We start from the raw sequence: 27,703 nt of genomic DNA, 5'->3' as shown, positions 1-27,703 counted from the left end.
AAAAAAGAAGACACGGACAAAACTCAACAAGTTACACATGCGAGGGCAGATGTATTTAAGAAGCCTTTTCCAAGCAGCTGTGGATAATATAAAACAGTCCTAAATGTTAACCTTACAATTTAGCTAAAAATGTCCGTTTTTTTGCTAGCCTGCTAGTTTGGACAGCACCTGAAATACTTTTTTTTTTTTTTTTTTACCTTTATCTCCTCTCCGCCCACATTTCACCTGAATACAATTATAAGAAATAACAGCACAGCGGCGTTGGCCTGCTTCCAGGTAAGTTTTTTTATGAGTTGGTAACCCAGCAAATTATTCCAAACAAGCTGTAGTGAGGCTACATGCTGTGTTTATTGTCTACCGCTACCTTACACAACACTGTACAACCTGGAAACTCACTTTTATTTCTTTCCCCCGGCACTGAACTTCATTTGAAACTGGTATTCTTTGACTGAACTGCAGAGAAAATATATGAAAGCGTACATCACACAAGGTGATAGTGGTATTAAAGAACTCGGTTACAGTGTACCTCCCTTTTCGTTATCAATTTGTTCATAAAAGTTACGACGAAAACCAAGACTTAGAAAAACTAAAGCAATTAATGTAAATCCAATTAATCCGCTCCAGACATCCAAAAATACAAAAGAACTAAAATATATAAAAGAACTGAATGCAGCAGGTCCTCCAGCTGCCTAGAGGGTGCCGACATTCTAACGTATGATCAGCATTACAGTAATCCCTCGTTTATGGCAGTTATTTGGTTCCGTGAAGTAGGATTCCAAGTCTTGACTGTTGACTTTGCCTTTACCTTCAAATCCTTCCATAAATCCCTGCATTCTGTTGTGTTTTTTTTTTACTTCCATTTTTTGAATCCCAACTGTCATCCTCAACTTGCGGTTTTAATGTGGCGCGTAAAACACTCACCAATCATCTCCAACGTCAGGCCAGACAGCCGCCAGTCACAAGCGACTGTTGGTTTTTGGGGAATGTAATGCCGTCGGGGATACAAATGCGGTTCCAGGAAGAAGATTTACATTCTGCAGCAGCGTCCGACGTTTTTGGTATTCGTCACTGGAAAACATGCAGCGCAGCCACGGGCGGCGCGACACAAGCATTGATCTTCCTCCAGAGCTTCTTCATATTGCATCAGCGCACTTGAACGCATCTCCAGCGTGGAATATTTACTTGATTGATTGGAGAAGATGTGACTGTTTGCAAGCTGTGTTTGTGTGGTCTTATGTCAGCTTTCATGCACACCCCAAGCTAGAAAAGACCCAAAATGTAATCAGACGGTCTTTCGAGTGAAGGCATGTGTTGTCTAGATGTTCTAAACATAAGGTCAACCTTGTCTCAACTTGCCCGTGTGCACCCAGACCTTTCCCACATGCATCCTACATATGTGTGCGCTTTTGTGTGCTGCGAGGGGAAGATGCGACTCCTCCACTAGGGCCCGGGACACAATGGCAGACACCCCAGGCGGTTCATGGGGTCCTCGGAGCAGATAAGTGATCCCTTCACATGACCGGGGGTTGGATTCAGTGCTTTTGACCCGCCAGAACAGCGCGTCCACTGGGCCTCCCCACCTTGAATGGCCTTGTTGAAAAGCAGGGCCATAAATTGTCGGATGAGCTGAGCGACGAGGAGGCCGAACCGACACTCCCCAACCCCCACCCCATCCCGTCCCTCCTCTGCCGGCCTCCTCCTCGTTCCCTCACATGCTATCTCTTTCCTCCGCTCAGCGAGCTCAGCCGGCCTCTTGTCCCCCCCGCTTGTTTAAAAAGATGAAAGGATAAGCAGAGAGAATGGACACAAAAGCAGCAAGGTTTGTGTTACAAGGCCCGTCCTCAGAGAACACCCATGAAAGACTTTGGGGCTGGGAGAAGACACGGACACCGAAAGGACGGGGGAATCATGAAAAGACGTTTGTCAAACCTCTGAGCCGCTAAAACTGGTTGGTCACCTGTGTGCAGTCAATAAGATGTTTAACAGTCAAAACTGCAGCAATCCTCCACTAATTTACAAAAATCACCCAAAATCAAGACCTGAAGTAGATACATGTACGAACGTATGAATGAAGCCATGTTTTTTTTTGGTTTTTTTGGTCCTCTTAAGCTTCAACTTGGAAGGGCATGATTCCAACTGCAAAAATTCAGCTAGAATCCCCCACTCATCACATAAATACACATTCACCTGCTGTCATGCGCTTTTTGGTCGATCAAAAGCCTGAAAAGCAACCGCAACTGACTTGGTCATGCATCAAAACACGTCTGTCCATCATTCAAGTGAGATGTTAGAGCAGTGGTGTCCAGACCTTTTCCAGCGAGGGCCACAGCGAAAAATGAAAGGATGCAACTTTGCCACTTTGATATTTTGTAAAGACCAAGAAAACTGGTCGTACGGGCTGCTACGGCCGGTCTATGTGCAAAACAACGCATGCAAGCACGTATGACATGCTGATTTTCGAGCCGCAGACCAACCACAGAGGTTCTTGTCAAACAAAGTCTCTGTTTTTTCAGGTTGCAAGACCAATGCACTTCACACGTCTTCACGCCTTGTCCGAACGGCCAACGTGTGTCTTTTGAACGTTTTGCTGGTGTCACGTTTGGACAAAATGTCAATTTTTTTAGTACGTCGTGCTTGCAGACTCTTAGGTGGGTCGTGTGCCACGCGTGCACCCCACATACGTAATCAGTGCGGCCAACGCACGGTCAGATATTTCGTACGTCCTCCATGCTTACCCCTTCATGGTCATCACAGCTATGTTTTCCACAAAGAAAAAAAACGCAGCTATTTGTGGAACGCAGAAAATCGCACGGCCAAAAAAATCGTACATTCGTTTGTGACGTAGGCTAAAAGCAGCATATCGAGATATGCTAAGAAGTTATATCTATTTCAAGAAAAAAATTCATTTCATCTTTGTTTTGTAGCTGAAAACACATTATTCATAGCTACCATACTTCACTTTTTTTAATCCATTTTTTATGTTGTTTGTTATAATTTTTCAAATATTTCAACTTTTTTCTTACACAATCTTTTGCTTCTGGTAATATTTGGACTTTATTCCCATAACATTATAACTTTTTCAGCACAACAAAATTTTCCAAAAATTGCAACTTTTTGTTTTGTTCTTTTTTCATAATATTACGACTTAAAGAAAAGTAACCGTTAGCGCGATGCTGATTGGGCCAGATTGATGTCTATTGCAGGAACAATTTGGTTGTGGTTATAGACCAGGAATGTCCAAACCTTTTTTCACTGAGGGCCTGATCTGAAAAATCAAAGGATGCAGGGGGCCACTTTGATATTTAAAAAAAAAAAAAAAATTATATGGGGAAAATTTGTGGAAAAAAAATGTCAATTGTTTTATTTTTTTGTAAAAAAGAAAAAGTCATACTTTTTTGTTAATATATTTTGTAAAAAAAAAAAACAAAAAACATACTTTTGTGAAAAAATAGATTTTTATTCATCTCTTAGAGAAATTCACATTTCCAGCAGCTCTGCAAAAGTGTCATAATAAACTAAATCACTTAATTAAAAAAAAAAACAAAGCAAGATAGGAGAGATTTAAAAAAGTAAGAAAATAGAATAAGTATAAATAAATACTTGATAAGGTCATTTTATTTCTACATTGTGCTGCGGGCCACAGATGGCCCCCTGGCTGCATTTTGGACACCCCTGTTATAGAGCCTGGTTGGCAGACCTGAGATGGACACGGAGCGAGAAGAGGGTGAAAAATCCAGGCAGACATGGTAACAACGACCATAGCCCAAAATAATAATAGAAATAGTCAATATTTGTAAGAACAGAGGAGGCCCTTAGTAACGATGCTCAGTAGCAACACTATAATTAGATTTTCGAGATTCCTGAGTGGGATCTTCACCATCAACACTCACACACACACCCGTGGTGTCTCCCTCGCGGCGTTCCTCCTCTTTGGCGTTTAGTGTCAGTCACTTGAAATCGTCCAAACCCTCCCACCATTCCCCGCGTCTCCGTCTTTGTCTCAACTCGCCCTGCGTGCTCTTAGATGTTTGCGCCTCGGGTCACATGAGTGAGAGTTGCACAGAGAGAGAGAAAGTTGTTAGCCGGGAGAGAGCGGACAAACAAAACCTGTCGTGGCGGAAAGCGGCGCAGGCCTGCACTCGATGTCATCACGCCGCACACACGCGTTGGCAGGCCTGCTTAAGTTTACCCACTTCCTGTCACTGCGGCATTACCATGTTTGCTTTGCTATGTCCACACCCACATTTTGAAAAATATACTCTGTCAACACTATCGGGTCAACAAAAGTGTATGTCCACTCTTATAATCTTTTTTAAAAAATCCAAACACACCATTTTTTCTAGAGCCTCTTTGATCAAGTTTCCACCAAAAAATGAAATAAAGAAATCTCGATTGCCACTAACATGCAATCTAATTTCTAAATATTGATGATTTTTCAAATATTTTTCTTAACAGGCTGCATCAACGCTGCGATCTTGTTAGCACGACGGCCGACACTTCTTGGCCAGGGCGAGTTGACTTTGCTGCCGTGGTTGGCGAGGTGCACGGGCCATCTTTCATCAGCTCGCAGGAGAAGCGATGGCATTCGTTAATTGGACTCGTCTTTATTACATGCATGACTGAAGAGTCAGTTAACACGCCCTACTTGTGAGCCTGCAAGCTACAGCGATATTGTTATTGTAGCCGTTAACACAAAAAACTATATGTATCTTTAGCACGAAACCTCACTCGTCTCAGCGTCACTCACAACGCCTCTAGCCGCTGCAACAGGACAGATGTGAATACAGAGTGGATACTACTGGCCCTCAATTTCTCTACGAAGACTCAGCGAGATGCTTGTTTGCTGTCAGCATTTTTTACCTGAGAACTGGAGCACAAGTCTTGTACTGGAAGCACACAGCCATCCCAATGAGTGCGGTCATTGTAAGTGTCGTCACCTTTTTGTGAGCTGCTGTTGTTGACGGAAGTCACGTTAGCTCCTACGGGCTAAGACGTTGCGGTAATGTTTTAAATCATCAAAACATGGCAAGATACTGTCCGTATTACATGTTACTATCAGTGTACCTGTTAATGCATGATCACAGCATGTATAAAAAAGACGATAAGACATTAGAAGTTTTTTTAGAGCGCTTCACAGTCGAAATAGGCACCTCCCATGACATGCAATGTTAGCTGACCCATGCTAACTCGTTTTCTATTTTTAGAAAAGGGAAAGAAATATGTGTTCATGTTTCACAAACAAATGTGGATGAGGGGCAAATAAAAAAAAATGCACTTTTCTTTAAAGAATTAGATAAAACTATTTTTAAAATAATATATATTCTTTTTTATCCTTCCGGGACCTCCCATGAAGAAGTGCAAAAAGACCAGTGAAGGTTTCTTTAAAGTAGAACAGGACAATGGGAAAGATAATCATACAAACAATGTGATTTCTTTCAAATGAAAACGTATAAAAAAAAATCATCCCAGAGAATTGCAATCACAATCCTAAGCAAGAATATCGTGCTTCCCCTTTTATTGCAGAATGGTGCAGGCCTACCATTCCAACAGAACCATACTGGACCACACAGTCCTTCAAATTGCAACTATGACTTCATGTGCGCCTTCATGTCAACAAGACGCAGCAATCAAACCAACAATTCCTGTTTTTTTGTGTGTGTTTTGGACAAATAACATTTGCACAAGCCCAAACAGATTTTCATTCTATTATTAAATCCCCCCAACCCCCAATAAAAAAAACCTGATCCGATTTACGCTGCGGTCCCGCCTCGTACATGAACTCAGCAAGGCTTTGCCTCCGTCCCACGATGCGCTCCTTGTCGTCATGGAAATGTTTGCTGATGCGGACGGGTTCATCTGAGGACTTGACTGAGACTTGGACCTGGAGTCCACAGTCTCATGCATGTGTGTGCAGATGTCTCACACACACACACACACACACGCACACACACACACACACTGGCACACGGATGTCCTTCTTCAATGAAACCAGCGATTATGTCCATTATTGCAAATAGTTGAGCTGTCAAGGTGCTGGAAGTGTGTGTGCGTGTGTGCGCGCGTGTGTGTGTGTGCTGGAGTGCCACAAAGTCAGACATCAATTACGACCCCACCTCACCTCACTATATCATTCCACCCCCACTTGTTCCAGTCTGATTTGTTGGCCATTTTCTACCTCTGTCATCGTGTCTTCAATCATTGGCCAGACATGGCTCGTCAGTAGACGTGGCCGCCATTACCACACACACGCACACACACGCATAGTGATGTAAAGCGACACATGGTTCCAATTTCAAGGGTAATGCACCTCTCTCTGCAATCTGACCCAATTAGCTAAAGCCTCCTGGAAATGTCCCAGCGCTAGCCGTGGTGGCAAAGAGGTAAAGGGTCAAAGGTGAGGTCAGTCACCGGTGATGCAGGGGGAAGGAGTGTGTAGGGAGAGGACAGCAGCAGGGGGCACGCCCCCTCCCGCCTGGCAGCCTTCAGCATACCTGCTGCTGGGAGCTCGTGACATATTTGGCACAGGTGCAGAAAAATCAAGCGACACGTCACAGCTTAGGCAAAGGTCAGGGGGGAAGCGGGCCGGGCCTGGAGCCGTCCCACACGGCGCCCGGGAGCGACGCGCACTCAGCTAAGTATGCATACACACACACACACACACACATACACACACACAGGCTCTGACAAACAAACAACACATGCGGCTACAAGTCTTTCCTGCGTGAAACTGAAATTAGCGTATGGAATGTTCACCGTCGGGAGCGGGAATTTGAGAGCAGACAGTGCTGCAAAGTCCTAATTAGGGGGAGCGGAGGATTTGGTAATTCGGTTTAATGCTTAATGAGAACCAGACATGGCACTGTGTGGCGTTGGGGTGGCGGCCACCGGGCGCCATGCGGCGCGTACACCAGCTCGTCTTGTTTACATCGTCTGCATCGCCAGGCCCTCTCCTCTTACACGTCCCCGCCCCCAACAAATCACCACTCCATCGCTGGTCCTCATCTCCGTATCTGCCCCGGCTTGGTGTCACGTTGCGGGACGCCATCCATTCGTCTGTTGCGGCTACGCTTTCACTCGCTGGCCACGGATGCTTGTTAATAATCTATTTGCAGGCCTGCAAACACCATCCACACCTCCTTCTGGTGGCACACCTCCACCCCTCCACGTCCCCTCGCCGCCTCTTGTCTGGCCAGAGGGAGAATGTTACAGGTTGTACACTTTACTCACTGTACAACACCCCGCAGGATCGCATTTCACAGGCAGACTTTGTGTTGGAAATGCTGGAGCAATTAGTCGAAGATTGACTTACCGACCACACAATGGACTATGCGGCCCACTTGTACCAGGTCCCCCCCGTTCACGTTGCCGCTTGTCCCCATCTGTCACTCCCATGGGACTGTGTGTGTGTGTGTGTGTGTGTGTGTGTGTGTCGCTGCTTTATTATTGTTTACCATCCAGTTGAATGCCCTCGAGGCACACAATTACCAAAAATACGCCTCCAAAGTCGTGCAAAACTTGAGTTGGAATGGTGTCAAGCAAATACATTACAAGCGCTCAGTTCATTGACCAAGCATTAACTCTGTGTAGCTGTTTTACTTTTTCATTTTCTAGATTTTTTTCTCCTGAATAAAAACATGACGGCGAATGGCGAAAATCTGCAAGTAACTGATACAGCCATGAAGATGAAACACGGCTCGTTCTCCCCCCTCCAAAGCTTTTACGGTTCATTGGTTCAAGACCCGATAAGTGAATTTCCATGATGTAGGATTCAATATTAAAAAACAGAATATGTTCGTAGTTAGAGCATAGAAAACCTGTTTATGACTTTTAGATGCAGGTTTTAACATTATTAGAGTGTATGAAACATGAAATAACACCCTTATAGTCACTTTTACACTCCTGTTATTCTTTGTTTACATCACATTGCGCAGGCTATGGTATCCTTACAGGGACATAAAACTAACGAGCTAGTTAGCCTCTCCAATTTACTTATTTAAAAAAAAAAAAATTTAAATTTGGAGTGGGGAAGAAGGACAAGGAAGCCAAAAACTTACCACTGGAATGAGAGGAGAACCTTTTTTTCACTCGATCTCAGCCATGGCACGTCTGTCTCGACCACGGCATGTCGGCTGGGCTCTGCTGGCTCAGTAGCATGCAGTCTCCATGCGGTGTGAAAGGTAATGTAAGCTAATGTCTCATAACATTACTGATGCCTAGTGACCACAATACTACATATAACTTGTCTTTCAATATTTTTAGACCATAGTAGACCATCAACCACATCATTTCTTAGTTAACTATTTTAGGGGGAAAAAAATTAAATAAATCTTTTTTTAAACTAAAACTACGCAAATTTGCAGGGCGGTGAATGCTGAATCGCGAATGTCCGAGGATCCACTGTAACCTCGAGTAGAGAACTCTGTATTCCGTATTGCCTTGTGTTTATTCTAGACATGAATATTGTGACATGATAATGTGACCGTCATCAAATATGTAGTTATATTAAAAGGACCAATCACAGCTAATGGTGTCAAACTGTTCCTGCACTCAGAGAATCCATCAGAGGGAATCTTCTGTGCTGCTACCTTCACTCAGTGCAGAGTCACGCTGCCCCCCAGTGGACGGGAGGATAAGGCCCTCCAGGTGGGTGTCCTAAAAAGTCCTTCCAGCAGCCTAATTCATCTTTTCTGTGATCACAGCCCATAGAGTGACCTGTGGCAGAGAGCAAGTGGGTGATGGAGGCAGGAAGAAAGCAGGGAGGGAGGGTGGGCGAGCGGGGGATGAGATGGGGCGGAGGGGGGTTTGCTACCGAGCACCAAGCTGTTGTTGTGTATAATCTGCAAATTTTCTCAGATGACGCAAAGACCGTGACTTTGCCTCCCGTCCCCTCTTCATCTCCACATCCCTCCTCTCATCTCCCAATGCCTCGCTCTTGTCGGAGGGGAGACAGCCAAGCTCAGCAGGTAAGCTTCCGGGTCGCCTTCTCGCCTCTGGGGTAGGGAGGGGGGTCCGTCCATCCATAATTGACTGATTCCTACAACTTTGTTGCCTTTTTGTTAGTTTTCTTTCCATTTTGTTATGTTCATCCTTTGGATGGAGATGTCCAGTTGGTGTTTCTTTCATGCATTTAAATGTTGCACATGCTCACTTCATCAAAAAGGAATGGAGGAGCTTCCAAGGCACCTGTTAGCCAAACGAGGAGAGGGATTTATTGTAACGGACATTTGAGCTGCGTGAAATGGGGTCCTCATGCAGCGAGGAGACCGGGAGGCGTGACTCAAACCTCCCCCGAAAAAGAAGGGAAGCGAAGGGAGAGTTTATAAATAGCAGATCTTTGCGAGGGTGAAGAGAGCAGATGTGATAGACAGTCTGTGCTTAAGGAGTTCAAACAACAGATTAATACACTCAGATTATCATCTCAGCGAGAGGAGGGGAGGGGCTTGCACACACACACACACACACTGATGCAGGAGGGGGTCTCACGATACACTGATGATACATGTACTTATTGTTTGACTAGTCATCTTTTTATTATTATTTTTGCTACGATTGCCAATGTAGCCCAATAATGTGTTGACTGGCCATAGTAATTACCTCCACTAAGGAAGTTAGTATGCGTAGGAAGTATATGCGTATGTCAGCAGTATTATGATAAAAGCACTCAAATTTTTGCACAAAATCTTCTGAAAGAGTGCAGCCTGGGTCAAATAAAAACAGTGCACATTTTTTCTCACTTTTTCCTTAATATATTGGTGAATAAATCAGATTTAGACATATATAGGGGATGTGTATCAATGAATGTATTGTATTATTTGGTGCTGATCCAGATTAGGATCGCCAATCAACAACATCAAGTTTGTCCCAAAACAAACCAGTTACAAGTCTACAGCAATACGGATATTCATATGTTTTGGCCGCGTGTCCACACACAAACTTATGGTTTTGTGCTTAAAAAGTAAAAGCGTCAGTGTTTGTGATTGGATGGGTAAAACGGCGCTTTTTGGTTTGCGTCATAAGAAATGTGCAACATTATGTCATGTTTTTCAACATTATTTAACAACAGAACGTGAAGTTATCGACTATCGGGCTCCATGTAAGTGTGTGCTGGTTTTAAAGATAATGTACACGTCATTATACATTTAATGTCTCAGTACATTGATGAACAGGTGCGTTGTCATGCTCGACCAAATCTGTTTTGGTTGCTTCAAGGTTTCTGATTGGACAAAATGTGCACTGCAGCCAGTGAATGTGTTTTTTTGTGGGGGGAAAGGTGTATTTTTGAAAATATCCGTGTTTGTGTGGACACTGCCTTTGTTAATCTATCTATTTGTTGAACAATTAAACGTGATGATGACTTAAGTGTGTTTGTGTTCATGGGAGTCCCGAGAGAAGCGTGCTTATCTCAATAATGAGCAATGACCTCTGACCTTTGTAAAGCACGTATTACAGTATGTTCTGTCCTGTCTGACTTGGGGTCAGTCATACAAGCAGTTTAGTCCATGCCTTTCAGACACAGGTCACAGTTTTATTTCATGTCTTCACATGGGACAAAAATGATTTTTATTTATAATCTACTCATTTTTGTTTTTCTTCAAATGTTGATTAAATTTACCAACCTACCCAGTAGGAAGTGGGTAGATGCCTGGTGGAATACGTGGTGGTTGCCATATTTGAAAAGGCGGAATGTTTGATCCCGCTCTGAATGTCCATCCAGCCTCTGGTGCGTTTAATGCCGGCTGCGACATGTAAGAAGTGTGCTGTGTCGCAGTGAGCATCCTCATCTGTCTCTGAGGGGACGATGAAGGGGTGGGGTGGGGCGGTGGTGGGTGGTTGGATTATATCCCCATCCCTTTGCAAAGCTCACACCAAACAATCAACTGTTGGAAGTAATCCCCTGCGACACACAGACACCCGAACACACCACACTCTCCAACGGCAGTAATACCACACTATCATATCAATATTTATACTAATGTGTTGTTACGTTCATGTGGGGCCATGGTAGGTAATACGAAACAATAGCATCACACTTGTGGAATTTGTCATGTGCGTAATTAATGTCGTAACACATGACTTATCATAATCAAACATCACAACTTCAACAGGTAGGTGTTGATGTGTGTTGTGTTGTTGTGTGTGTTGATTCTCAACAATGTTTAACACCAACATACTTAAAAAATACTTATAAAAAAATACTTACCTACCTGCAAATTTTAACGTATCTGCAAACATAACTTCCTTGGTGGAGGTAACATGAGAATTCTGAATGCTTTACAGTGGAACCTTGGTTTTCAAACACCCCTGTTTGTGTATGATTCCTATTGGACGAACATTTTGGACAAATTCTTGCCTGGGTTCACATGTCTCAGTTATCGTACAATATTGTGCCTAAACAAACGGTTGTGATTTGTGGGCGCCACTCACGGGAGGCAACAAACAACCGCGATTAGCGAATCTCGTCGCCAACGCATAGCAAACCCTGCACACTGTTTGGTACGTAGACTCTTGCGGTATTAATAAAGATGTGGAGGATAATGCCAGCAACGCTTGTTTATTCACAACACAAATTAGGCGATATTTAGTGTACGCAATACTATGGCATCCCTTAAGGCACATTCTTTTGGAAAACTCAAATGACAATGCTAAACAAACTAGTAGGTTAACGATGCATCTGTCCATGGATTCAAGTGCTCACACAAAATTAGTTTCAGTTTTTGTACGATTCGGTTCTAGACGGACCCTTTGGAATGGATTAACAGTTCAAGGTCAAGTTTGTTTATAGAGCACATCTTAAAACAGTCACTGCTGCCCCAAAGTGCTGTACAGGGAAACAAGCAGTATGTTCAAAAGTATTATAATAAATACAAATCTTAAAACATAAGAGGCTAAAATAAAGACAAACAATACAAAATAGCTAGAAACAATAAAAGAAACAAATAAAAACAAATCATAAATGTCCACCACAGCTTGCATTAAAAGCCAGTGCAAACAAGAGCGTTTTGAGCTTTGATTTGAAACTCTCGATGGGAGGAGCAGTTCGAAGGTTCAGGGGGAGAGCATACCACATTTTGGCACCTGCTAATGCTACTGTCCCCTCTGGTCTTCAGCCTGGACCGAGAGCGCTCTCATAGATGCTGGTCACAGGACCTCAGAGCTCCCGGAGTGTGCAGAACAAGCAGTTCTGATAAATAAGGTGGTGTCAGCCCATTAAGAGACTTTAAAACAAATAATAAGATCTGAAACTGAATTCTAAAACTAGCAGCCAGTGGAGAGAAAGGTGCACAGGAGTGATGTGCTCATGCCTTTTGGATTTTAGGCATTTTGGACCGGTTGTAGGCGGCGAGTGGAGGTCTGTTCAAGACCAAAGTATCGGGAGTTACAATAGTCCAGGTGAGATGTGATGAGAGTGTGTGCAACTGTTTCCATCTGGTCCAATAACAGGAACCAAGGTTCCACTGTATCTGCAAACATAACGTGTTTGGTGGCGGTAATAAGAGAATTCCAAATGGTCTGAACTTGTATTGTTGTAAGCACAAGATGATGTGTAAGTGCGCCGATCCCATTGTTCGATCTCTTGAGTAGTCTTTAGAGACTGGCTGTGGACGGGCCATATTGTTAGTGTAGCAGCCATTGTGTTTCTAGTGTGCTACGGTCAAAACGAGCGGCACCTTCTTCTGTGGCTGCTCAGGCTCCATTACAGTAATCAAAAGCTGCTCTTGTAGGGGATTATCTCGGCCTGTTGTGGTGGAAACCACAATGATTAACAAGATGCATCCTAAGTACGCTGCAGCCCAAGACCGATTGTGATGCCGGTCATCTCCGGCATCATCATGCATGTGAGGGTGTTTTCATCTGGGACTAGGACTTGTAGCAGTTTGACCTGAACTTTGGGATACTTTCTTGGGGCTTTTGGTGTTGTGTTTGGATTTGATTGCATGTACAGTTTATAGCTAGCATTGTAGCTCAACTAAGACGTTAAAGCTGACTGCAGTACTTGCGTTCAGATTGATGGTACAAGTTGAGGTTCGGTTTCTGTGTCTTTGCTTCTAACTGGGTCCACCGTGGGGTGGTTCAGGTTTCATTACTCAGACGCTCGGTCACAGAGTGCTCTCCCAAGAAAACGACTTCTCTTTTAAGGGAATTCCTGGCGGCCTACCTGGCAGAGGAGGACAACCACCTGTGTGATCTCACTCTGACATCCAGGATTTACTGTAAGCTCCCCGGGTCCAGCGGCCTGAACCCTCTGACCGGAATGGCTGTGTTTTATTAGGGAAGCTAAGCTGCAACGTGACGCAACAAGCCAGCGTGCTGCCAGGCCTTCCTCTCTTGTTACGCTCATCCTGTGATCAGCATCTGTTTCCCGTGGCCCTGTAACGTCCAATTAAGCACTTTTCAGGCAAAAATTGACGGGGTTTCATTGGACTTTTCAAGGTTCCTGGAGGCCAACAAAACTTCCCTGTGAAGCAGCTCTGACATTTCTCAAAACTCCACATAATCCGCCTGTTGGGGAAAGCAGACGTTTGCGACATTTGTGTCCTCACCGCTTGTTTGGGATTCTTTTCTGTTTGGCCAAAACCCCCTGCTACTGACATGCTCTCACATGTATCTGCATTGTCCTAGAGCTCTCCAGCATGGACCAGGACATTTCATTGAGTCAGTTTCTCATCTGGAAGACTACAAAGGCTATAGGCAGAAAATATGTTCATAATCCAACCGAAATATGGAACACCAAAGAACAAACCAGATACAAAGTCAGTCAAAAACATCATGATTGTCATAGATTGGCTTTGCACATAAACCCCCACTGGACTTGAAGGTTTCATCACCATTGTGTTGAAAAGTGATTGTTGCCATTGTTGAGTTTTGTAGAAAGGGGTCAAGTAGTTTTTGCGTCATCCCGTTAACAAGCGAATGAATGGTGAAGAAAATCGCTTTGGTGGTAATTATTGGCTGTCTGACTGAGCATCATTGTCGCTGTCAAGGGACAGTGTTTCTTTTTGATCTCAATAGATTTTCAGGGTATTGAATCGACTATGTTCATGACTAGATAGGACAGCTGTAGTCATATATAGTCTTTAGCATGAACTGATTAAGCCTACTAGGATAAGACGCAAAACGTCTTCTTAGACATCCTGAACAGTCCAGTTGTGATCATCCATTCAATGAGAATACGATGGCCTGGATGAAGGAGAATATTCACAGACATATCTATAGAGGCAAACATGCGGAAGGCATGATGATGTTTTTGCCATGACACCTCTCCGCAACCCCGCTGCCCGACTGACGCATTTGTGACCAAACAATGTCCGAGCAAAGAATAAGACATAAGGATTGAAAAGAGGATTTGTGAAGACTATAACAGGGGAAACTCCTCCCCCTCCTCCCCTCGCCGACACATTTGATGGGGGATTACATCCATGCAATCGAAACTTGCCGGGACATTCTGCTGAGATCGCACCGGCAATCCGAGCGCAGCAGGGAGCCCTGCGAGCCAAGGGCGGAGATACGGCCGGGGGCGGAGGATGACAGCTTGAAGTGAAAGGGCAAACGGACCACAGGTAATGTGTTTTTGTGTGGGCAGACGTCCCGCTCAGTTGATGGATTATAATCATGCCTGATTGCCGTGGTCTGACTATTTGGAAATAGGTCGTTCATACCTCTGACGTGGACTTGGCAGGCTGCGCTGCTCTCCAGATGTGTTTACATATGATTCATGTGAGAGCAGAGGTGGTGGGAGTCGTGCTAATGTCTTTCTAGGCAGGGGACAGACAACAATTGGATGTTTTGTTAGCAGGAAAAACCCAGTGTTGAACAGCGGGAATTAAAATAATTACATTAAGAATTACAGGCAGAGCACCACATTGTCCTCCAACTCTAAATGAAAATGTATCTGCACAATACAGTGGATCCCTGCACAGTGGCGATTCAGCATTCACAACCCCAAATTATTTTTTTCTCTGAATAGGTAGTTTTTGTCCACAGAAAATACATCTCATTTACCCTATTTCAGTAAGAATTTACACAGAATTTCCACAGCTTACATGTACTACTGTTAAAAAAGCCCACAATTTGTTTATATCTTTATTCTTCACAGATAATGCTGTTTATTTAAACTGAGATTTGGCACTTTGTTTGGTGGACTTTGAACGCACCATAGTTGCTGTGAGATGCAAAAGTGAAACTTATATAAAACTTCTACACTAATTAAAACTTCTACTAATAACTCACATTTCTTCTGTTCATCGATCATCAGTATCATTTTATAATTATGGGCCTGAATGCAATGCAAGCACCCACATGCACACAGTGTAGGGTGACCAAGCGTCCCATTTTCCCAGGACGTGTTTTCACGTCCCGTCCCTGATGCCCTGGTTTTCATTCTTTGTCATTCAATTGGCTGGCTTTATGACACTCTGCTGCATTGGACGTAATCCCTAAAGTGGCTTTTTGAATTAAGTTTCCAAAAAGCCAAAGAAAAAGCAAATTTTTGTTTCTCAAATTGGGTCATTTTTCAACTCAAACTCCCATTATTGATTGTTTGCACTGGATTGCACAACTGTTATTCTACAGGGACTCTAGATGGCCACTAAATAGCAAGCTAACAAGTTAGTGAGCTAACCAATTAATTTAATTAATTTCTTCTAAATTTAAGAAAGGGTTTCAAACAGAGTGGGGAAGAAGGACAAAGTAAGAATCCACAAACTTACCACTTCCACATGGAATGGGAGGAGAATCTTTTTTTCACACTGCATCCATGGCTGGCTACATTGAGTGCAAGGTAGGGTAATGTAACAAGAATGGCTGTCTCATCCATGTAACATTACTGCTGCCTAGTGGCCAGAGTACTACATATAGACTAATAATAATAGTACATAGTCTACCACGAAACAGCCATCATTAATTAATTAATTTCTGAAAAAAAACAATATAGCGAGGGACAACTGTATATGTTCTGTAGCACAAAAAACCCTGATCTCCTGTTTGTTTACGTCCCTGTGGAATAGAAAACAAATGCTAGCGTGATGTCTGAAGAGTAAGGGCCACTGTGCCAAAATCAATCCATGATTTGTTCCACTGTGTCCACAGGCAGGATGACAAACCAGCCCACAGTCAACCAGTCCAACACCGACAAGCACAAGAAGGTGAAAGATGAAACCCGGCAAGATGACAACACAGAGACTGGCTACAAAGATGCTGGTCACTGCAGCCGCAACACCCACAATCTGTTGCTGGGACTCACCGTCATGGGTACATACTGCGTGACTGTCATGTGATATCATTCCATCTTTTGGCTTAGTAATTGGGGCTGAGAATTAAGGCTTTCCCGTGTGTCAGGTGTGGTCATGGGAGCCGTGTTCGGAATGCTGCTGCGCTACATGAAGGTGGTGGACAACGCCGCCCTCACTATGGTTTCCTTCCCGGGAGAAATCCTCATGAGGATGCTGAAGATGCTCATCCTGCCTCTCATCATCTCCAGCCTCATCACAGGTGAGAAGCTCGGAGGTGACTTCCTGTGGGGCTCCGATGTTGATGTGATAAACTACATGTCCTCGGGTGTCAGGGCTGGCTGGTCTGGATGCTCGCTCCAGTGGCAGGATGGGCAGTAGAGCCATGGTGTACTACATGTCCACCACCATCATCGCCGCCATCCTCGGGGTCATCCTGGTGCTAAGTATCCACCCCGGCAACCCCAAACTGAGGGGGCGCACAGCGACCACGGCCACCAAAAACCAGGAAGTCAGCAGCCTGGACGCCTTCCTGGACCTGATCCGAAACCTCTTCCCTGAGAACTTGGTGCAAGCTTGTTTCCAGCAGGTAACACTTTGACTTCCTGTAATTTTGGGGCCATTTGGGACTGAGCTGAATGATTAGAAGTAGTTTTGGACTGAATGAGGCTCAGCTCTTGTTCTGCTGCTAATCCCTTTACATCTGGAATGCTGCATCCTTGTTTACTACAGCAAAACATCAGCAGCTCGACACTCCTGAGCACCAACTCATGTTATTCATCCATTCCTTACTCTCTGCTGACTTTGAATAAACACATTTAAAATGTCAAATGTACTGTATAGCTACTCACCGCTAATGAACGATAGTGTAAGATGATCCATGAACACAAGGAATCGAAGTCATGGTGTTGAAGTTATATATATTCAAATACGATACCGATATTGCAGCTGAGCGTATTGGCCGATACCAATATCAATCTGATACTATATCAACATGTATCATACATACTATTATTATTTAATTTCTAGTGTGGAATGTTTTATCAAGTGATATTACACAAACAGAACGGTGATCAGCAACAGTAGGTATGGGAAAAACTTTCCCATTTATTATAAATCGTGGTTCCCATAACAATACATAACAATATTCTACAGTTGAATAAAATAAATAAGAAGACCCTCAATAAATCCAATAAAAAAACAAAATAATATCTATAAAGTGCAAAGTAGGTAACTTTAGCTGCTCTACTGCTTGCATCCAAGTGCTTTTTTGAGAGTTTAGATGCGGACCTTATTATATGTTTTTTTGCAGATATCAGACCGATATCCAATATCAATATAGGATCAGGACACCCCTATATATGATACCAGTCAAAAGTTTTAGAACACCCCAATTTTTCAAGTTGAAGTTCAAGTCGTTCAAGTCCAATGAATAGCTTGAAATGGTACAAAGGTGAGTGGCGACGTGCCGCAGGTTAAAAAAAAGGTAAGGTTACCCAAAACTGAAAAATAATGTGTATTTCAGAACTATACAAAAATGCTTCATTCAGGGACCACAAAATGGGTCAACAATTTAAAGCTATTCTGCAGAAATGGAAGTTGATCAAGCCTTGGCAGTTGGTGTAACTAATTCCTGCAGGTGTTCCAGGTTCTGAAGTACTTACTACCTCCTCTGTCTGCATAAAAACAGTGTGGTACACATTGTGGTACTATACTCTCGTGCTGGAGTGCTGGAGTGCTCTAACATTTTTGACCGGTAGTGTATAAGTTTTACTTTTGCATCTCACAGCCACTGTGGTGCGTTCAAGGACCGCTGAACAAAGTGTAAAATCTCAACGCTTGAAGAAAAAACATTATCAGTGAAGCATAAAGACAAAAACATGTAAAAAATAAAAATAAAAATAATTAAATAGTGGTACCTGTATGCTGTACATTTTACTTGTATTAACACGTATTATTACTCCAGGGTGTGCCCCGCCTCTTGCCCGAAGACAGCTGGGATAGGCTCCAGCATACCCACGACCCTAGTGAGGACAAGCGGTATAGAAAATGGATGGTCAAATATTACTGACTAAAAGGGGTGTCACAAGATGTCGTGAGATTAAAATGTGACAAGATTTCTCGTTCAGTCTCATAGGCACTAGGATTGGGACAATAATAACTTCATTAATTAATCACTCAATAAATAAAAATCAACTGGATATTTTGCGGGCCATGTGCATGCGTGTCTGTTTTCCTCATCTCTCGCCTCCAAACAGTCGTCTCGTCTCGTTTCTGCAGGCCAAGTCTCGTGTATTGTCCCGTCTCGTGAGCTGAGTGCCTCGTGACACCCCTACTAACTTAGGGTGATTGAGATGGAAAACACAACTATTTTCAGAAAATACGAAATTAAACATTTTAAATAAATGTTGTTTTTTTTCCCGAAATCTGCAAATTTGGGTGGCTGTGAATACTGAATGGGTAGTATGCCACTGTACTGGCTTTGTGAAACAGTCAAGCTCATTTTTGGAATCTCACTTTATCCTGCCAGGTCCAGACGGTGCTGAAACAGGTGTCAGTAGCAGCACCAAACCAAACTGAGCCCATTGTAGTGAACAGGAAGAAACTGGAGTATAAATGGGGCATGAACGTTCTCGGTGAGTGAAGTTCCGCCTCTTGGGTTGCTCATTTAGAACACACACACGTCAGTCACGTAATCTGCATCAAGCTTAAGTGACTCGTGTTTGTTTTGCTCCAGGCTTGATTGGCTTCTTCATCACCTTTGGGATCTGCATGGGCAGGATGGGCGAACGTGGAAAAATCATGTGCGACTTCTTCAACATCCTGAACGAGATCATCATGACGATGGTCTCCATGATCATGTGGTCAGTGTCATGTCTTTTCCCACCACCGCACGCGCAAACGTGCACAACATGTGTCTGTTTTTGCTCATGTGGGTCAGCGACTGCCTTATTATGACACACACGAGATAGCACACATGGCAGCTGCTGACAGTGATGGAGAAGGCGAAGGCTGCACATGAGACACGCTGTGGGAACCAGCGGCAGCGGGTACTCTGATAGGACAGGAAGTCTGTGGGAGAAAGTGTGTCAGTGAAGGACGCGGACAGATGGGATGAGACGCTTTCCCCGGAGCGTGCTGGAGTCTGTGGTATGCAAGGGAGTAGCAGGAGCCGGCGCCCTCAACAATGTTGAGTTCTCCCTTAGGAGAAAACGTGGAACATCTCCAGAATGTAATGAAGACACTGAAAGGGCGGGACGGGGAGTGACATTCGCAGGAGCCTGGATCATCACACACAGCAAGAGTGCTGTGGCTCCAAAAACAAAAAAAAACCCAACAAAGTCCATCTTCATGAGCAGCTGGCCACCAGAGGAACCGTGCATGTTCGTATCACTCACAGCGTATAAACACATGAGTCAGCAGCCTGCAGGCCAGCTAAACACAAGGTCCAGTGTATACAAAAACACGCATCATTCGAGGAAGACATCCATCACAAACAGCGCGCGGCACGCTCCGGAAAACAACTGCGACCAGACGCTGGCATCGGACCACAGATGACCTGAGACCGGCCCGGAATGACACAACTGGAGGGGGTCCACAGAGGGAACAACTGTCCGGGAGCATGTGCCGTCACGTAGGGAACGTGCACCTTTAGATGAAGACTGATGTAATGTCACGCTGAACACACTGTGTTCTCCTAGAACACAGACCTCCATGGCTCAAATGTGCACAAATCCATACCCGTTAACATGAAAAAAGCTGCGAAAATTCTCGTGATGTATATCGGCTTTCGTACCAATATCCGATATACGGATATGGCCCGGTACTTAATTAGCTCAGCAGCTCTTCCCTAAAACTAATGTCACTATTTACACTGTTTGTGCCAAATAAGAGAAATACCCCAATATGCAACATAAGCTTTAGAAAAAGTGCCATATTTATTGTAAACATTCTGTCTCAAAAAATTTGTCATTAAAAAAAATCATGAGCAATAGTGAACGAAAGTAACATCTTCTCTTACGATCAACACATAACTGCTGCCTAGATATAATAAAGTCACATATAAGAATCCAATGAAATAATGCTGGTAATGATGCACATCCTATGCGGCACAAACATCCGTATTGGAGTCAAGAGTGTGAAACTATGTGTCACGCTCTCTGTGACTTGTTGAACTCTTTTGTGTTGGTTCTCCTTATTTCCTGTTTTATACTCTTATTTTGCAAGCGCGTCCTGTTTTGTACTGTTTTCAGTCGTGTTGACCTTTTTCTGAGGAAGCTGCCAGTCACAGCTGGTCCTCTTTTGGGATTAGTTGGCTTCTTCAGGAGAGTGTGTGGTCTTTGTTGTTTGCTGGTTCAGTGTGGTTCGGTTGTTCTTGTGATGGTTTGCATTCCGCTGCTTCACCTCTCACTACGTCTGTGTAGTTTTTTCCTCTGTTTCTTTTTGTTAGTGTTAGGCCTGTTTGCAGCTGGTTGTCCAGCAAATAAAGATTTTTTGCACTACGCTCCTGTCTCTGCGTCCTGGGGTCACAACCATGCCTGGACATGACACTGTGTACTCATTGAACAGGATTATTTTGCTGCGGGTATGCTAGCTACGTGTGAGTCCGAGTGATTCTTCATGACGTGTGATATTAGATCGTAAGTAGGTCCTTCCTTGCAGCGCTTTGCAGACATTGCATATTGCATATTTACAATTCGAAGGCGAAACTTGGAAATAATTCCAGAGAGCGACGATACTAAACAAGCAAGCTTGTTGCTGTGTGGAGCACGACGTCCTCACTGACATGCCGATATCATTACAGTATAACCAATACCGATGTGAACGGATATCTCATGTTTATGGCAATATTGGCCGATTATCGTCTCTATAAAATTCCCGTCTTCCTCATCTCTCAGGTACTCTCCCGTCGGCATCGCCTCTCTGATTGCGGGGAAGATCGCCGCCATCGGTGACCTGGAGGTGGTGGCCAGGCAGCTGGGCATGTACATGGTGACCGTCATAGTGGGCCTGGTCATCCACGGCGGCTTGATCCTTCCGGCCATCTTCTTCGGCATCACCCGTAAAAGCCCCTTTACCTTCTACTCTGGAATCTTCCAGGCTTGGATCACGGCGCTGGGCACCGCCAGCAGGTCAGTGACGTATGGAATAAAGAAAGCAGGGATCATGGATGATGATGCCATGTCTGACATGATTCCAGACATGTGTGGTGAAAGTCAGTTTGGGATTATCGAAGCAGCCAAATGGGCCCTGCCTGTACGCTGTTTGGCTTTGTGCAGACCAACTGTTATTTTGGCACATTACTGTGGCAGTAGTGAAAAATGGGTAATCCTATCAACGTTTCCTCTAATTATATTACGACCCCAGCTTAGGCGGCTTGGGAATCAAATTCCTCTAATACACACGGAGGATTGCAACTGTGGCTGGCACCAGCTGTCGGGAGGAGGCTCGCTCCACTCGGATTTCCGTATTATTTTGTCTCCTTGCCAAACTCACCCCCTTCCTCACCTCTGCACCTCCGCGTGTCACCACCTGTCTGCCTATTTGATGTCCTCCGTCAGACGTCTCCATGTTCCCTTCTGTTCCCAGTGCCGGGACTTTGCCGGTCACATTCCGCTGCCTGGAGGAGAATCTCAAGATCGACAAGCGCGTCACTCGCTTCGTGCTGCCCATTGGCGCCACCATCAACATGGACGGCACTGCCCTTTACGAGGCCGTGGCGGCCATCTTTATTGCCCAGATGAACGACATCACGCTGGACGGCGGGCAGATCGTCACTGTCAGGTCAGGAAGGACTGGCCTGCTTCTCGTCATGTTGTTACACTCCAAACATGAGCACCTTCAGCTAGTGGGCCATGTTAAATTGTCACATGAATATGTAGATTTCAAGCGTATAATAGGCGCTAAAAAATAAAAATAAAAAATAAAACTGCAAAAATGGTAAAATTTTCATTCATTTTACAAGAATAATACCAAAATATTCAAAGAAAAAACTTGTAATCTAACAAAATGTAGTCATTTTAGTGACATATAAATCCAATGTGATATCCAACTACGCTAAAATATCAACAGCCTCCATCTCAGCTTTGTGGAATTGTTTGTTTCTTCAGTCTTCAGTATTTTCCATATATGAATTTATATATGAAATATATGAAAACATGTTTTCCTGAGTTCCATGTAAGTGTGCACTGATTTGAAAGATAACACTAAATCTGCTGTATCTGTGGCAGCCCAAATGTACGAGTGGCGGGCCGCCACAGATACAGCAGATTTAGTGTTATCTTTCAAATCAGTGCACACTTACATGGAACTCAGGAAAACATGTTTGTTTTTTTTATTGCCCGTGCTCATAAGGCACACACACGCAAGTTTACCGTTGCATGAAGTCAATCAACTTTATGTTTTGTTGTTAAATAAGGTTTAACATGAGATAATGTCATATTCCTTATAACAAAAATCTAAATGCTCCGTTTTACCCGTCCACACACAAACACTGCGTCAAAATTTTCAAAGGCTTTTACTCTGGCCAGAGTTTTTGTCATGGCCAATCTAGACTTGCTAGACTTGCTTTTGAGGACTCACAAAATTCATCAAAGGCCCTATACTGCAACGTGCACAGTTAGACATTTTGGTTTACAGGTGCCATTTTGGTGTATTTGGGCCATTTCCTGTGTTTCCTTTTCCGTGTAATGTTCTGTGGGCTGTTTAATTTTGTCTGGATGAGGGTCACTAAAAATGAGCTGCGTGCCGCAAATAGCTCATGGGCTGCACATGGACACCCCTGTGTTACATCATTAGTAGTCTGTGGCAGTGTTAAGTGGTCAAGGTGGAGTCCCCCTGTATAACAGATGTGGGGTTAAGAAGATCTAAGAGATTTATGATTAGGTATGACATGAGGCAGTGTTTCCAATCACACGTTCATGTGATTAGAATGAATGATAAAATGGTAGGGAGTGTAGGATGGGGCTGATGTGTGTTGACATCAGGATCCTCGCAGCCCTGTTGTGGAACGTTGTGGTGTGTGTTGATTTGCATATAATAAAGTCCTGGTGGAGGACTGCTGGGAATTTCTCCTCTGTGTTTTGTCACCAGCGCTTTGTTTGCCTGCGGTTTGTCAGCCTCCCATGCGATAATATCAGCTTTTTAGTGCCTGTCTCGTCTGTCTGCAGTTAAAAGGCGCATTTATGACGCCGCCTTTCATGTTCTTGAAGTTCCCGTGCTGACCATGGCAGCGGGCCACGCTGACTGTAATTGTTTGGACAGCTAAACTGGCTGACCTTTTTGCCAGCGTTGTCGCAAACAAGCAGATTTGATGTACGGGCCTGAGCATGTGACCACTTGACTGGAGTCAAGTCGTCATTTCTGAGGTTTCAGTGCGATTGCAAACATCCTTCTTGTGGTGACGGCGACTAATGATGCTCAGTTGTGTGCAAGTATAAATACTGTAGTGTCTCTGCTGTGGTAAATATGTCAGCACATTGCCTCAAGCCACGTCCCAGACGGAGCGCTATGTTGACAATGCATGTCTCAGGAGCCACTTTAGCCTTTTTTCACATCTTCTGTCCAATGAAAATTCTCTCTACATCTGCGGCTCGGCACTAATCAAGTATTCAGGAAAAAAAAGCAGTACAGTCGTTCCTTGCCACTTCGAACATCTCACCTTCACTCGACCGTGGTTGTTCAAAAATGAATGACCAGTTTCGTGGTTGACTACGGTCTATTATTAGACTTAGACTTTATTGATACACAACGGAAATTGCTTGGTTACAGTAGCTGAATTGCAGAAGGAAAAACACGCTTAAATAAAATGCAGTGCAATATGAATAAAATATAAGAAAAATATTTACATATTTACAAATAGTGTTTTAAAATTTAAGTAGGAAATAAAATAAAGTAAATAAAAGTACATTTATACTCCATACAAGGTAGGGCAGACAGTGGAGCGCAATAATGTTGGGAATTATCCTTTACAGACAGGTGAGGTAGAGCTGGATGGCGTGTAGAATGCATGAAGGCCTGTAGCATTCACTGTGGGAATGGAACTGGAGGAGTCTGTTGGAGAATGAGCTTCGCTGCCCCTCTATTGTCCGATGGGGGGGGTTGTCCTTGATGGAGAGCAGTTAGTTGTTATTCAAATAATATGCATATGAAGCAATTCTTGTGTATTCTTGGCCTAAATGTAAACGCATATCAATTTTGGAAATGTGGGCCATTATTTTCATTGTAATATGAGCATGACAACAGCACAGCAGAGACCTGCCAATCGCCTCACGCAGAACACGATGCATGGGAGCCCCTTTTTTGCAGCAAACGAGTGAGTCCAGAGTTGATAGCGCCCGCTATCAACTCTGGATATGTATTTTTCCTCCATTTCTTCTCATGACTACATGACTTAACGCTCTCTCCTCTCCTCCCAGTATGACCGCCACTCTGGCCAGTGTGGGAGCGGCCAGCATTCCCAGCGCCGGACTGGTCACCATGCTGCTGATCCTGACGGCGGTCGGCCTTCCCACGCAGGACATCAGTCTGCTCATCGCCGTCGACTGGCTGCTGTGAGTCAGGCGTCTGCTGAGGGGGCGGGGCATTGCGGGGAACGTGAGCGCCAACACGTGGCCCTTTACTGCGTGACACTGAAACGGTTTGTCCCGCTTCAGCGACAGAATGCGTACCTCCATCAACGTGGTCGGCGACTCGTTCGGCGCCGGCATTGTGGACCACTTGTCCAAAGCGGAGCTCCACGAAATCGACGCGGCCGAAATGCAAATGCTCCCGATGGAGGAGGAGCTGGATTTCATCCCGCCACCGCCGATCCTCACCGAGATGGATCTGGTGGACCCTCTCAGGCCGCCCGAGCTGCCGCCCCGCTCCCCTCGCCCCCCCAAACAAAACCACCACGGCCACGTTCTCTCCCAGTCCCACTCCATCACGTACTCGCCGTCCCGCTCTGTCCGCTCTCCGTCGCCGCACTCCATCCGCTCCCCCTCCCCGCGCTCCGTCTGCTCCCATTCCCCGCGACCTTTCCGCACCCACTCACCTCACCTCCTCCGCAGGACGGAGCCGGCATACTGCGCCCTGCCCAGCCATGACAACCAGGTACCAGCCCACCTCCTCATTCTTCCAACGCAGTGTTTCTATGTTTTATGACATTGTGAAACTCGGATTCCTTCTAGAGGTTGAACTAAAAACTTCAAACTTCATCCTCAGATTCCCGCCCTGCCTCGCTGCTACCGGGAGAGGGAGCGTGAGCGGCTGCACAGAGAGAGCGAGACGGAGGAAGAAGAGGAAAGAGAGAGGGTCCTCGGTGAAGTAAGCGACGGGGAGGAGAGCGACGACACGGCCTACGATCGGCGGCACGCCATCCCACCCTGCGACCTGCCGTGAGTCAGCCACTCCACTTGAGGGCCTCACTGGAATTCCGTCTACTTAATTGGCTCCGTTTGGGAATGTTTGACTGCAGAGATGTTTAATGTTAAAGAATATTAAATGCTTTTCTCTCCCACCGTCTTGATTCATCATTCTGGAAGCAAAGATTTAGTCAGCCTGGTTTCCACCAACAAACTGGACTGGAGCGCTTGGTGGAAACATGGCTTCCTGCACCAGAACACAAACAAGCTACTTTCTTCCAGAGGTGTGCACTCGAGTCACGGCAACTTGGACTCAAGTCACAGTTTTGATGACTTTGGATGTGACTTTTGACAATACCATCAAAGGAATTGCAACCCGACTTGGACTTTGACATCAATGACTCAAGACTTGACTCTGACTTTAGTCTGATGACTTAAATACTTGAACTTTTCAGTGAGTGTTCTGAGTAAAATGTGTCTCCATTCAAAGTACAATCGTTCCTCGCTGCATCGTGGTTCCATCATCGCTCCCTCACTTTATCGTAGTTTTTCAAAAATTCATCCATTGAAACGTCCGGGTTGGTTTTCCCAAGAAGAGATCAGGCAGACACACTTTTCATTCTTTTGAATCTTTTCGTGGAAAATGTCTGCAAATGCATGCTGGACTCCTGCTCACATTAGCAGGCAGTGATGAAAACTAGAAAGTTCCTAGGCTAAATGCTAAGCTTGAGACACGCCTACGCAGAGGTGTGTACTCCCTCCTGAGTGGGTCAGTGTGTGATTTGTGTGTAGCTATTTAACTGGTTTGAGCTGATGTCAATCAAGGGTGCATGGCTGTAAACTAGTGTGCAAGCCGCGAATGTGATAAGGTTGCCGGGTAACCTGTCTGTCCCACTGGCCTCACCCCCACCACCACACAGAGCGTCCTTCAAACAGCCTGACCGCACAGAAGCGAGAGCAGGGCCAGCGCAACCCCAGAATAACTCTACAATACTATATTTCTATCAACTGCGCTCTAAATGGATACAAGTAAATGTAAGTAAGTACAAATATACTTGGGGAAAAAGTTAGGCACCAAAAACAATATGTGATCTTCTCAGATTTTTGGTGCCTAACTGTTTCCCAAGTATATTAGTGTGTGTGTGAATGTATAAACGAGAGGAATTAATTTAAAATTTCTTTGTAGGAAGGCGCTTTATGAAAGTAAGTACAATTACTTGTATTCATTTACAGCGCTGCCTTGACACATCCAATATGGCGGCAACGTTGTTGTGGACAAACCCCGGCATCTGTGTCGATGGTGATCCCGTAGCCTGCGCGTAATAGTTTTGCAATATGGTGCCAAAGCTAGTCTTTGTGAGGGCGGATGACACGCATGGTGATGCCACGCGATCGACCCACATTATGTTCCAGCTACTACGCCAAGGAGCTTTCCCAATGCTAACGTGAGTTAGCTCTTATTATTGCTCACGTGTACTATGTTAGGTAATACGAGTACAAAGGTGACTATAGGAGTGTAATTTCTTGGCAAGAGGGCTCTGATCATGTTAAGAGTTTTCAGAAAGTCAGAAACCAATTTCGATGCTCTAACTACACTAACTACCACTTACCCACTTACCACTTACCGTCTCCCCGGCTAGTGTTTGACTTGTAAGGGAAATTTCAAGCCTATGACTTTGGACTTGACTCAACCTGTCTTATCTTGTCTTTAGACTTGACTTGGACTTGCAAGTCTTTGAGACTTGACACATGGCTTTCTCGCACCTGTGCTTTCTTCCCTGCAAACTCTCCCACATCGTCCTTCCACAAATCAGCAGTTACACAGTCTCTTCCTGAAGCGCAGCAACCACCATCAGTGTTGGAATTCTCACCGCACTTTCTTTCTGTTTTGTGTTGTTTGCCATCTGAGACGATGAGTCATTGTTGCCCAAACGCACGAGATGCTGTTTTCATGTCTGTATCTTTGTCTGCTGGACTTTTCTTCTCCTTTATCCTGTTGATCTGTACAGCGAACTCACCTCCCGCGTCTCACTGAATGCCTTTCATTTTAACTCAACCGCAGACACCCCCCCAAACGTAGCGTGGCATGTATGTAATAAAAACCCTCCAGACTTCTTCAAGACAAACGGCGTT

The 27,703-nt window shown here is 44.6% G+C and overlaps 1 protein-coding gene across 3 annotated transcripts; it reads left to right on the top strand.

The window, feature by feature from the left end:
- Positions 1-218: 218 nt before the first annotated feature.
- slc1a9 (solute carrier family 1 member 9) lies at positions 219-27,690 on the top strand. Of its 3 annotated transcripts, XM_054759931.1 has the most exons (13): positions 219-276; positions 8,552-8,643; positions 8,854-8,963; positions 16,087-16,248; positions 16,336-16,488; positions 16,562-16,815; positions 18,757-18,862; positions 18,964-19,090; positions 21,125-21,358; positions 21,816-22,010; positions 24,644-24,778; positions 24,881-25,319; positions 25,431-27,690. In XM_054759931.1, the coding sequence occupies exons 4-13, from the start codon at positions 16,092-16,094 to the stop codon at positions 25,605-25,607; spliced, it is 1,977 nt and encodes a 658-aa protein (XP_054615906.1). In that variant the 5' UTR covers positions 219-276; positions 8,552-8,643; positions 8,854-8,963; positions 16,087-16,091; the 3' UTR covers positions 25,608-27,690. The 3 variants fall into 3 exon arrangements, with proteins under 3 accessions (XP_054615906.1, XP_054615907.1, XP_054615909.1); XM_054759932.1 differs by lacking the exons at positions 219-276; positions 8,552-8,643 and having other exon boundaries at positions 8,830-8,963; XM_054759934.1 differs by lacking the exons at positions 219-276; positions 8,552-8,643; positions 8,854-8,963 and adding an exon at positions 14,138-14,558.
- The last annotated feature ends 13 nt before the right edge of the window (positions 27,691-27,703 follow it).

The sequence above is a fragment of the Dunckerocampus dactyliophorus genome, chromosome 18 (genome assembly GCF_027744805.1).
Source record: "Dunckerocampus dactyliophorus isolate RoL2022-P2 chromosome 18, RoL_Ddac_1.1, whole genome shotgun sequence".
Lineage (NCBI taxonomy): Eukaryota > Metazoa > Chordata > Actinopteri > Syngnathiformes > Syngnathidae > Dunckerocampus > Dunckerocampus dactyliophorus.
Note: the sequence above shows the minus strand (reverse complement) of the source record. Positions and strands in the feature narration are given on the sequence as shown.